The following is a 12695-nucleotide window of genomic DNA, read 5'->3' as shown; positions in this document are numbered from 1 at the left end:
GGTGGTTGGTGCTAAGTTTTGCATTCTGGCATGCATCAGATTGATTTGTGTTAAGAAAGAGTTATTTCCTAGGAAATGAAAGGATGATATTTTAGCCACAATATATTGTTGCACGCCACCCCGATCTCTGAACAGGGGTTCCAGGGCTGGAGGTTTCCCCACCCCTGATCTAAAGCAAAGTGGGTGCCTAGCAGAAAGAGAGGGCCTTTTCAGTGGTGGCACCCCATTTGGGGAGTCCTCTCCTCACAGAGATTCTCTTGACACCTGGTGAATCGTCCTTTTGGCACCAGGCAAATGTGGTTTTCTTTCTGAATGAAAGCTTTTCTGGTGTAGTGTTAATACTGCTGTTTGGGGCTGTGTTTATAATTTTGTGGTTTTTAGTTTTTGTAATACAGTGGTACCTCAGGTTACATACGCTTCAGGTTACAGTCTCTGCTAACCCAGAAATAGTACCTCCAGTGGCGCAGCGGCAGCAGGAGGCCCCATTAGCTAAAGTGGTACCTCAGGTTAAGGACAGTTTCGGGTTAAGAACGGACCTCTGGAACGAATAAAGTACTTAACCCAAGGTACCACTGTAATGCTAATGCTAATAATAATAATAATAATAATAATAATAATTTATTTATACCCCAGCTGCTCTGGGCGACTCCCAACGGAATATTAAAAACACAATCAAACATTTAAAAACTTCCTTAAACAGGGCTGCATTCAGATGTCTTCTAAAAGTCAGATAGTTGTTTATTTCCTTGACATCTCTTGGGAGGGCGTTTCACAGGGCAGGTGCCACTACCGAAAAGGCCCTCTGCCTGGTTCCCTGTAACCTCACTTCTCACAGTGAGGGAACCGCCAGAAGGCCCTCAGCTGGTTATTGTATTTACATAAACAAATCTTTACTTTCCCCCAGTTCCCTCCAAGAACCCCACTTTAATCTTACTTCCTCGCCTTTCCTGCAGCCCTTCTTCATCTATTACACATATCCCCCTCCCCATTTCTAAATCAACCAAGGAGCTTTCTCCCCCCCAACCCATATCGCCCCTCATTTATCTTACCTGGGCCAATTCTTAACATTCTTAGCTGTCCTTTTCATAGAATCCTAGAATCATAGAGTTGGAAGAGACCACAAGGGCCATCGAGTCCAACCCCCTGCCAAGCAGGAAACACCATCAGAGCACTCCTGACATATGGTTGTCAAGCCTCTGCTTAAAGACCTCCATCTTCTTTCTCCATTGCCCTGCCACCCGGACAGGTGTCCACAAAGGAGAGAACAAAGTTGTTTTTCCGCATCATCCGAAACAACTTGCTACAAGGGCGCTGCGAGAGGAAGGAAGCTCTGAGAAGGAAGGCCTTGATGGTGATGGGGAATGCAGGCTACTCTGCTGACAGCCATGCACAGTGAGTGCATCATTCGATGCTGTGTGTTTGTACCTCTTAGGCTGCCTCTCTCTGGCCCTTGGCAGCACGTTCTCAATAGTGCTGCCACCCTGGCCTAATGCCCAGTGGCGTAGCGTGGGGGGTGCGGGGGGGCCGGCCACACCGGGTGCAACATCTGGGGGGGGGTGCGCTCGCCGACTCCGGAGTCGCCGAAGAGCCTCGGGCGCAGGCTGTAGCAGAGCCCCATGTCTCGCGGAACCGACGAGCTGTGCGCGCATCTGGGCTGAAGGCGTCCGGCAGGCAGCGGCTCTCAGCGCTCGCCACGGTCCCCGCACGTCAGGGCCGCGGAGGGCGCGCCAGGCAGCCCCTCCTCACAGTCCCGCCGCCACCGCCGCTGCTGCAGCTGCTGGGCCATGTTGCATTTTCCTCTCCTCTCTGCCCTCCTCCTCCGGGCAAGTGGTGTCGTTTGGGCGGCAGCGCCAGCAGCAACTTGCCTCAGATCACCTGACACGGACCCGCCGCCGCCGCCGTGGCTACCTTACCGTAAATACCCCAGCCCAGGCAGCAGCAAGAAGAAGCTGGCAGCGGCGGCAGGTTAGGGGTTAGGGGCGCAAATTACTTGCCTTGCCCTGGGTGCTGACAACCCACGCTACGCCGCTGCTAATGCCAGCCGAAATTTGTTTTCCTGCAGTTTCACTGAGCGTGGGAAGAAAGCCCCCTCTGGCTAGCTTTCAGCTGGACTTCAGTATTGCACTTCCAGCCTAATAACTTCGTAATGAGTTGCTTTATCATGTTAAAACGCCTTCCCTTCATTTGCTGCTTCCCTGTGCTCAGCTTTATGAGCTGAGCAGGCCATTAAGAAAAGAAGCATTTCCAGAATCCCTAAGGGTGTTGTTCCCTCATCTGCAGAGGGGTCAACACAAATGGAAAAATGTTCCTCTTTGTTTCCATTGTGGACTCCAGTTGTGTATTGGTTGTTTTTTTAAGAATATTTTATTAATTTTCCAAATATAAAACAGAAAAAGAACAAAGAAAAGAAAAATAACATCAACAATAGCATCAATAATACATATTCATAATCGGACATAAAAAAGAAAAAAGAAAGAAATTGAAAAAGAAAGAAGAAAAGTTGACTTCCCCTTAGTCCCTTCCCTGGTTTCATTGTTTATCATCTGTCAGGGAACTGCCATCGGAGCTCAGGGTGGTGGAGAGGCTCTCGGATGCTGGGAAACCCTCAGATGCTGAGGAGGGAACCAGTAGGGGAAGAGGGAGGGCTTCCGCTGAAGAAGGAGGGGAGGAGGAGACAGCGTCGGAGGTAAGGCTCAGAGACGCTTCCAGCGAGACCAGCAGTGAGAGCTCAGGACCTGCCCTTGGAACGCCCACTCTGCGCAGAAAGCTGTCACGCAGGGAAGCAAGGAGGAGACTTTCTGTCAAAGAACTCTTATGTTGGAAGAAGTTCAGGAAACGCCCACTGACGGATTCTGCCAGTGATTAAGACAGCCACAAACTGAGGGCTGTCCGGCTAGGGAGAGTTTTAACTAATGGCTCAACTTGGAGCGTTTTGGGAGCTTACGCACAAGCAACCCCTTATCCCATTAGATCATCATACCACATGTCCATTTTTATTTTTAAAAATCATTAAAATTACTTATTGTCCATTCATATTTCCTTACAGATATTTCTAGAATCCTGCTAATGTATTAACCTGTGTACTTTGCTTCTGTATATATGCAATAAAGTCCCTCCAGTCTTCTTTCAACTCATTGTCATCTCTTCCTCTTAGTTTCAGTGTCAATTTTGCCATTTCATTTCAGCGTCTTCCTTTAATTTAACTTGCCAATCTTCTTTAGCTGGGACACCTTCTTCTTTCAAGTGCTGTGCTAGCAGTATTCGTGCAGCTGTAGTTGCATACTTAAATAAGTCTTTTTGTGATCCTGGTATGTCCACTCCTGTTATACCTAATAGAAAAGCTTCTGGTTTCTTAGCAAAAGTTATTTTAAGCATCTTCTTCATTTCATTATAAATCATTTCCCAATATTTCTTAACAATTTTGCAATCCCACCACATATGAAAAAAATGTCCCTTGCAGACGCCACTTGAAATGCCTTCAGATTATGTACGAGGCAATCCTACGCACTTTCAATAAGCTTCTATATATCTACATGGGCATTGTGTGTGCATATTTGCACAACATGTGTCGTGTTCTGCCAGCCACGTATCCTCCTGGTCTGGCAGCTTCCTGACAAACCCTCATTTTTGCAATCTTAGGCGGGCAGCAATCATCAGGCCTGTATGGCTGGTGGGATGTGTTTGACTTGGTGAGTCATTGCAAAAGAAGAAGCCAACAGGCTGCCCGGCTGCCCTGTAAACCTGGGGCATGGGACAACGAGGAGGAGAGAACATAGATAAGATGTGCTTCATCAAAATGCCACACAGATGCCAGACCTCCTTGGCTGGAGCCCTCAATTCTTGCTCATTCAAGCACTCCCCCCCCCCAAACGTGCCCTCCTGCATTGTCTCCCAAGACAGACAGATGCCAACAAGAAGGAATCACAGGGCTGGAGGCAGAGATCATCAGTACCTGCCCCTGAGTCAGCATTGGGTGGCTGCATCTGAAAACTGCCTCTTACTTTTTGTTGTTGTTGTTTAGCCGTTTAGTCATGTCCGACTCTTCGTGACCCCACGGACCAGAGCACGCCAGGCACTCCTGTCTTCCACCGCCTCCCGCAGTTTGGTCAAACTCATGCTGGCAGCTTCGAGAACACTGTCCAACTATCTTGTCCTCTGTTTTCCCCTTCTCCTTGCACCAACTCTGGTCCCACCTCCCAGTTTAAGGACTTGTCTTGGGAATGATTTTGTTGTTTAGTTGTTTAGTCGTGTCCAACTCCTCGTGACCCCATGGACCAGAGCACGCCAGGCACTCCTGTCTTCCACTGCCTCCCACAGTTTGGTCAACTCATGCTGGCAGCTTCGAGAACACTGTCCAACTATCTCATCCTCTGTTTTCCCCTTCTCCTTGTGCCCTCCATCTTTCCCAACATCAGGGTCTTTTCTAGGGAGTCTTCTCTTCTCATGAGGTGGCCAAAGTATTGGAGCCTCAGCTTCAGGATCTGTCCTTCCAGTGAGCACTCAGGGCCTCTTACTTTACTGCTTCCAAATAATTATTGTGAATTGGATACCTCTATTGATGGTGGATGCTTTTGTGCTTGCTAATTCATGGATCTTCTGCCGCCCTCCAGTTTCACTATCTTCTGAACTTTTTGTTTTCTTCCCAATACTTCAGTTGCTGTAATATTTTAGTATCTCAAGCTGCCTTCTGGTTGCCATAAACCACGCTCTGGTCTTCATCTAGGCTTCAAATGTAGCCTGTGTCTGGGATAGTTTGGTGCATGCAAAATCTTGCATGTGTTCACTGCAGTGTTTGACTTCTTCTTGGAATGGCAGATATCCCATCCCTGCCATTCCATGTCGCAATCAAACAGATTATCAAACTCTTCTTAATTTGATGGGAGGATTTGCTGTGCAAGATGGCGGGCAGGGCCACTTTTGATCAGACTTCCAAACATCTCTTGCATATGCAGAACAACTGCGCAGTTATTTGGATCCAGAGCGTTATTTATATGGAAATGTTCTGGCTGCCATATGGATGAGGGGAGGAGGGAGTTTGTTCAGCATCACATTTTATTCCTTTCTACCTTATTTTTGCAGCTTCTGCTCTAGTCATTCCACTTCTTCAAGGCAGCATGTGCCATCTCAGTGCATCTGCTCAGTGCATACTTTGGACCGGAAGTTAAGCAGTCCTTTAGATGCTAAAGTAACCCAAGGACAGACGGTGGCAAACAACAATAGCCTACTATGTCAAGAGAAAACATCCAGTCAGGTATGGGGCTCCAATAAACACCAGCTCAGCATGTGCTGACACCTTGAAAGCTGCAAATGGGGTAAATTTGATTTCATTCCCGCAAGCATATTTTTCTTAATATAATGAAGATTCTGTGGGATAACCAGCCTCATATAACTAACATGTTTAAGTCTAATTAATGCATGAAGGGGTTAATGCCATAGAGTAAGCTGTCCTGCCAGGCTTGCAATGAAGGTAATCAAGGCTTTTATTCCCCTTCAGTCTACCTGAGAAGCTCAGCATGTAAAGAGAGAGGTCCGAGCTGCTTGCTCAGGCTGCATGGCTTTTAGAAGCCATTCTTATGTTCCTGTACCAATGGCTTTTAGAAGCCATTCTTGTGTTCCTGTAAAAATAATTTAGGAACTTTCACCACTGTAACTACTAAGCCAAGTTTTACTGCCTGTGTTTCCTGAGTGGTGTATGGAAAAGCACATGAACCTGACTTTTGGATAGTTTGTAAGTAAGCCATCTTTAACTTATTAAATGTGTGTTCTTTTCTATGCTAAGGAAAGAGGGAAGTTTTGGAACTTACAAGGGCATGTTTTAAAGGTCTTACAGACTTTATTTTCATGCTTTACCTTACTACATATTTTATGATTTTAAATCTCTGCTGAGGTTCTCTCACTGAAGAGCACTTGCCCCAAACCTGGTATCCAGAAAATTCTCCCCTTTATATACTTATTTTATATACTTATTTTCAATGGTTTCCTGTAGGAGATAATAATGGACATAGCAATGCTTTTATAGTATCACTAATGACTGCTGTTGTGAAAGGCCACTGTGATTATTGTGCATACACTTAAACTTTAATTAAATATCAATAGGCTGTGCATTTTGTATTTAATTGCCATTTTCAGTGTGCTGTCCCCCGCCTCCACAGCTACACTCATGCATATACATTCCTGCTCCCTGAGATGAACACTTCATGCAAACTGACAAAGTGGAATTTCCACAAAAGCTTATGTTGGATTTTATGATGCCACAAGAAGTGTGTGTGTGTGTGTGTGTGTGTGTGTGTGTGTGTGTTTGTATTCCTATATAAGGGCAATCAACCTTCTGGCATAGCATGTGGCAGAACCTCCTAAAAAGCCATTGCTGGCCGTGGACAGAAGAAGCAGCCTACTAGTGTTAGACCAGGCATAGGCAAACTCGGCCCTCCAGATATTTTGGCACTACAACTCCCATCATCCCTAGCTAACAGGACCAGTGGTCAGGGATGATGGGAGTTATAGTTCCAAAGCATCTGGAGGACTGAGTTTGCCTATGCCTGTGTTAGACTGATTTCCCCACACCTCGTTCTGTTTTCTCCGTTCTAACCAGAAGTACATAGCTAGGACAGCTAAAGGCAGCAGTTTTTGCCCAGCTGCCCAGCAAAACATGACTTTTTGCCTCTTTTGTGCATCTGCTATGAACTCCCCCCCCCCCTTCATCTTCCCACAGACACTTGCTTCTCTTAAGGCGGAATTGGCTAAAACACAGGACTCCATCAAGGCCCTTCACAGCGAGAGGAGGTGGGTATGCCGACGTCTGTAGCCTTGATTAAGATCCTTGAGCTTTGGACTGTAAAGCATGGGGGAGCCATGCAGCCAAATGAGAGCGTAGCCGGGGAGGGAGGAATGGGGCACTCTCAATCAGTGGTTTACTTCCTCATCGTTCAGGAGTGTTTGTCTCTGCATCCCTGTCTCAGCAACAAGTGCAGCAAAGTGGCTGTGCCGGCTTGAAGGGGGGCAGCACTTATCATCAATCAGGTTCGGCCGCTAGGTCAGAGAAGTGGGTGATAGGTATGTCTGGTGGTCCATCTCGAATAGAGAGTAGGCAGATAATCTCTCGCGCTTCCGTTCAGGTGTGGGGGTGGCACCTTGATTGCAATCACAAAGGGCAGCGGCAAGTTGCGACACCAGAGAAAACAACACAAAAGTCCCTTGGCAGCAAAGAAAGCCAGGGGCAAGTGACTGTCACATCCATCCTGCCTTGGTAGCTAGCGACTAGCGAAGGAAATCCTACATGCATATGCTCTGTGCAGCCGCCCCAAGGTTGGGACAGGGCAAAGGCACTGGGCACTCTCCAGTTTTTGCTGTCTTGGTCACCAAACCCACAACATAGCAATGCAAAGCAGGGCTCCTCAGGCTTCCTTCCTAACATTTGTTCAGTTCTGTGCCAGAAGTTGGAATAGGCTGTTGGGGAATCACTGGGATGAAATGCTGACGCTGTAGCTGATCCGATCTGGCTGTGTGATGGCAAAATCCCTGACCAAGGTGATTGCTGGGATTGCAACCAAGAGCAGAAGCAGCAGTTAAGAAGGAAAATAGGCAACAAAGCAGCCCAGAGAAATATTTCATTCACAACCCACCTTCTGCCAATGCATAACTTTCAGCTAAAGAAACGGAACATTTGGTGCAACCCTAAGTTATAGCACTTTTTTATTTTAAAAAAGAAAGGTTCCATGTGTGTTGTTGGGTTTCCAAGGGAAAATATTTCCACAGCCATCAAGACTGCCTCTTTGCATGCTCAATTCATGTTAAAGACTGAGGAAGTGGGGGAGGAGACATTATCTAAGGCAGGGATAGAGAACCTCCATCCTGCATGCCAAAGTCGGCACCCCTGGGGTCCTAACTGATGTCACACCAGATGTGGGCCTGGTCTAACCAAGGCTGTGATTGAGAACTTTAAAGTACTCTTCTGATTGTTCCTTGGTCAATGGGGTTGCATGCAGCGTCTTTTAGATTTGGTATCCAATGCAACTCTTGCTAGGGTTGGCTGTTGGGATACTGCCTGGGAGATGGGGGCATCAGGCAGGCCCTCAGCTGGCTCCGGACGATCACTGGTCTTCCGTAGAACAGCATCGGCCAGTCAGCGACACGAGCCTCAGATACGTTTAGAGACCCGTGCACGCTCTGTCAGCAGAGTGTGTAAATCACCCCACAGCAGAAGAGGCGGACAGAGAAATATGTTCAAGCATATTTACAGCATTTATTCAGCGTAGTTCAGGAACAAAGGAAAACATGTCTGCTTGCCTTCGTGTCCAGCAAAACAGCCAGTATAGCAAAAGCAACATACAACAGAAGTTCCCAGCAGACAGGCATGTGATATACAGACATCATGCCTGTACCCTTTTAAGGTGGAATGGAACTATATCCTAACATTAGCTTCATTAGGGAACTCTCCACTGCAGAGTTCCTCCCACCATTCCTCTGCATCCAACCAGTCCAGGTACCCATGGTGGTGCGGGAAGGTTGCCCAGGCAACCAAGCAGGAGTAGCAGTAGCAGCTAAAAGGACCCAGCCTAAATAAACTAAAGAAAATTCGACCAAAGAAATCAAGGCAATTGGACAAGCATTCACTGGAGAGCCAGTGTGGTGTAGTGGTTAAGAGCAGTGGACTCGTAATCTGGGGAACCAGGTTCGCGTCTCCGCTCCTCCACATGCAGCTGCTGAGTGACCTTGGGCTAGTCACACTTCTCTGAAGTCTCTCAGCCCCACTCACGTCACAGAGTTTGTTGTGGGGGAGGAAGGGAAAGGAGATGGTTAGCCGCTTTGAGACTCCTTCGGGTAGTGATAAAGCAGGCTATCAAATCCAAACTCCTCTTCTTCTACCACCCAGCTGTCTTAGGAGGACAAAGAGCCTACAAAAGTCCCAAGCTCTGATGTTGTCATACAATTCAACCTGTTGATGAGGGAAGCATCCTCAAAGATTCTGCCTCACAGTCAGGCATCAGGAAGAGCAGACGTTATCGAACTGCTCATTTTTCAATGGTCAGGTGCCATCAATGCAAACATAATGGGGATTATAATCCTATACTGCCACCACTGGGGAAAGGGTCACATTGCAGCCAAATAACTCTGCTGCCACCACAGGCCAAACACAGGTAGTACAACATCAACACTACTGCGCTGATCCCTGCTGAAAGTGGGGCACTGAGCAGAAATTCAATTCCAAAAGCAAGCCAAATTTTGAGCAGGAATCTTTGCAGCAATGGGTTGAATCCAAACTGCAGTCACCTAGATTCTCCCTTCGCAGCCTCAGCTTAAACCTGAGTGCAGTCTTGATTCTTCATTTGAAGTTGAACCATCTGGAATAAAATAATGCCAGGTGGCAGCCTCAGCTGCCAGTCTTACATGCCTCACGGAGAATGAGCCAGATCTGGATCCAGCCCACCATCGAAGACCAATTCCTCACACCTGCTCTAAGTTATGTATGGCCCAAGCTGTTAATAGGTAAAAACCAGCGACATAGATTTCGATAAAATATAACAGGAGAGGCAGCACAGAAAAAGGTCCACTGGTGGGATGTTTGCTTGGCAGTCTGTTCCCTGTTGAGAAGTAGAACCCATGTTCCATATCAGCTGAAAGCTATTTTCTGGAATAACCTCACAGAAAGCACACCTGAGCAGTACAGTTTTGGAGGTAAGATAGCTTGAAAGGCAACAACAACCAGTAAGAAAGACACAAGTCTTTGGTATATATGGTACACTATTCTTAAGTCATCGGACTCCCAGTGTTTCCTGATCTGCCTTCACGAAACCCAAGCCAATGTACAGTGTATGAAAGCGCTCCTTGTTGCTTTATTTAATTATTTTTGGGTGGTTGTTGGTTTTTTTGAAACATTGTGTTTTCCGGCAGGTACTTGAAGAAGCAACTGAACAAATGCAAGGGCAAAATACAGCTTCTTCACTCAGCTCAGGAAGACAGAAACCGTGCACTACAAGCAAAGATCCGTGAGCTATTAGGAAGCCAGGATAACCTCAGGCTGCAGCTTCAGGAAATGAGAGAGGAAATTAAGGTAACAGCTCTTTGCTTAGGGACAATTCACCCTTAATTGCTTGAAGTATCTCCTTTCTTCTCACAAGTGGAGCCTTCTGGGTCCGCAAGGGGTGACTAAGACCTGGTTTCCCCTTGCCTGGTGGGCCTGCTGTTTATCACTTGAAATTGCAGACATGGCCTCACATGACTCATCGCCACCCCGTCATGACCAATAAATCCCTCCAACACAGAATCCAAGATGCCGGAGAGAAAGATTTAAAACTAGCTTCATCCCTAACATGCATCTAGCGAGCTTATGGAGCAACATCCCATCATGGGGAGAGTCTCCTTCTGCAGTCTGAAGTGACATGGCCCAGGCACTTCAGTGAGGACTAGGCCGAAATGGCTAGATGCTGCTCAGTCCATAATGAGCATAATTAAGAGCCACACAGTTGGAAAACAATCACATCAGGAATTTTGCCTTGTTCCTCATTTGGGCTCCATGCATGATTTGGTCAAATCCTTGCAGTCGCGGGATAAAGAACCAAAGCAGGTTAGTTGGAGTGCCTTATCTTCAAGGACTTTACAAGCCTGCCTCCATTATTTTCCACATTTTGTCCCTCGGCTTTTGCATATTTCTCACCTATTTATGAAATAAATAAATTTAATATACACCTATTGCCAGATTTGCATAATACATTCCTTTGGGAGGATTTCAGATCTCTTGCTTTCATTTTCCAGCTTTTTAAATGATGTCCTTAGTTATAATATTATTTCCAATTGGATAGGCGCAATTTCTTTTTGGCAGGATGACCCTAACAATTTGGTTGCGTGAATCACCCATTCTGGGCATCATGCAGCTTTAAAATCTACAATATGATTTCCTCCATTAAATACTTTGAGAATCATTTCCAAGCCAGTTACCCCTTGGGCTGTTACCTTCTCCAGCTATTGTGAACATAGTGGAAGTTGTTTATAGAGGCTCAGATTGTGATAACTGATTAAATGACTCTGAAACGTGGAGAGACGATGGTGTATAATACATAACTGGAGTTTTCAACTCTGAAGTTGAGGCGAAGCAGCAAGAAACGTGCTAATCAACCTTTTCTTTGACTCAGGAAGAAAAAAAAAGTTGTGTAATGTGTATGGACCTGTTTTCTCAAGCAGTAATGCATATGTTCATGTCTGCCATGATTTTCCAACCAAAGCAAATTTCAAAGGCTGTTAGTGCCATTGCCATTCAAAGGCAATGCTGTGCCATTGAGATTAACTGTCCAAAAGAAAAAGAATCAAAATCTCCCCTGAGCTAGCATGACCTTCGAGTAATCGTAAGATGTTATTTATGTCTGAGTGTCGTCGTCCCCCTCCCCGCATTATGATGATGATGATGATGTTCAGTAGTGAAACAAGCTCAACTCAGATGCCTTTATTTCACAGGTGAAAAGCTAAAGTCCAGGAATACAGTGGTGCCCCGCAGGACGAACGCCTCGCAAGACGGAAAACCCGCTAGATGAAAGGGTTTTCCATTTTGGAGGCGCTTCGCAAAACGAATTTCCCTATGGGCTTGCTTTGCAAGGCGAAAATGTCTTGCGAGTTCCTGCGGTTTTTTCCCCTTTCCCCCTCCTTTTCCTAAGCCGTTAAGCTGCTTATCAGCTGATCCGCTGATAAGCCGCTTAACAGCTGATCGCTAAAAGCTGCTAAACCGCTAATAGCGCTAATCCGCTAAGCTGTCAATGGGCTTGCTTTGCAAGACGAAAAAACCACTATACGAAGAGCCTCACGGAATGGATTAATTTCGTCTTGCGAGGCACCACTGTATTGGACAAAATCTCAGCATCGCTCAGGGGGTCAGTGGGAAGGTTGACGAGTCACAGTTGCCATTCCAACAAGCTTATTCATGTTGGACTGTCAGGGTCAGTCATTGGGCAGCTGTGGCAGTAAAAAGGAATCGATCAAGTGGAAGGTGACCCTGAACTTGGAGGTGATGTCACAGGATCACACCTATCAGAATAGGATTCTGAATAAAGTAGCTTGCTTGGGCCTTTAAGATCCAATCAACTTGTGCTTTATATTCATCATTCCACCATTTTTACTCAGAAGTTGTGTTTCGTTTTTATGCAGTAATTATTCACAATTCTAAATGTGCAACTGCTCTACTCATTTTGTTCCTTTTGCTTGCTGGCTTACCAGTCTCCTAACATTGCCAGTGCTTGACGACAGGACCTCTAGTCTTTTGGTCCTTTTTATTATGAAGAGGGACAGCCAGTGTTTCTTGAGCTTCAGAAAATTTCAAAGAGCGTTACGTAACAGCCATTCTTTACCCCAGCGGTCCCTAATCTGGTGCCCTCCCAGATGTTTTGGGCTACAACTCCCATCAGCTGCAGCCAGCAGGGCCCAATGGTCAATGACGATGGGATTTGCAGTCCAGCAACATCTAGAGAGTGTTTGAAGGCTGCAGAGAAAGGGTGTGGTGTAGAGAGAGGAGGTGTGGCCTGTAGAGAAAAGGTGTGGCCTGTAGAAAGGAGGTGTTGCCTGTAGAGAAAAGGTGTGGCCTAGAGAAAGGAGGTGTGGTATGAGGAGAGAGTGGGGCTGAGGAGGCGGTGTGGCCTGCAGAGAAAGGGTGTGGCGTAGAGAGAGGAGGTGTGGTGTTATGTACTGAAGCTCTCACCCTGGGCCAGCAGGGG

General features: G+C 46.5%; 2 protein-coding genes across 3 annotated transcripts in view; both read left to right on the top strand.

The window, feature by feature from the left end:
- Nucleotides 1–12695, top strand: part of PLEKHM3 (pleckstrin homology domain containing M3) — a 798157-nt gene that overhangs the window by 554914 nt on the left and 230548 nt on the right. The gene's annotated exons all lie outside the window — the stretch shown is intronic.
- DYTN (dystrotelin) overlaps nt 1–12695 on the top strand; it is a 28637-nt gene that overhangs the window by 10838 nt on the left and 5104 nt on the right. The window contains exons 10-13 of the mRNA XM_083708453.1: nt 1247–1392; nt 5080–5251; nt 6713–6783; nt 9892–10051. Of these exons, the coding sequence (XP_083564579.1) occupies nt 1247–1392; nt 5080–5251; nt 6713–6783; nt 9892–10051 (549 nt within the window). The remainder of the gene's footprint in view (nt 1–1246; nt 1393–5079; nt 5252–6712; nt 6784–9891; nt 10052–12695) is intronic.

The sequence above is a fragment of the Podarcis gaigeae genome, assembly GCF_964106915.1.
Source record: "Podarcis gaigeae genome assembly, chromosome: 1".
Lineage (NCBI taxonomy): Eukaryota > Metazoa > Chordata > Lepidosauria > Squamata > Lacertidae > Podarcis > Podarcis gaigeae.
This window is presented reverse-complemented; position numbering and strand designations above follow the sequence as displayed.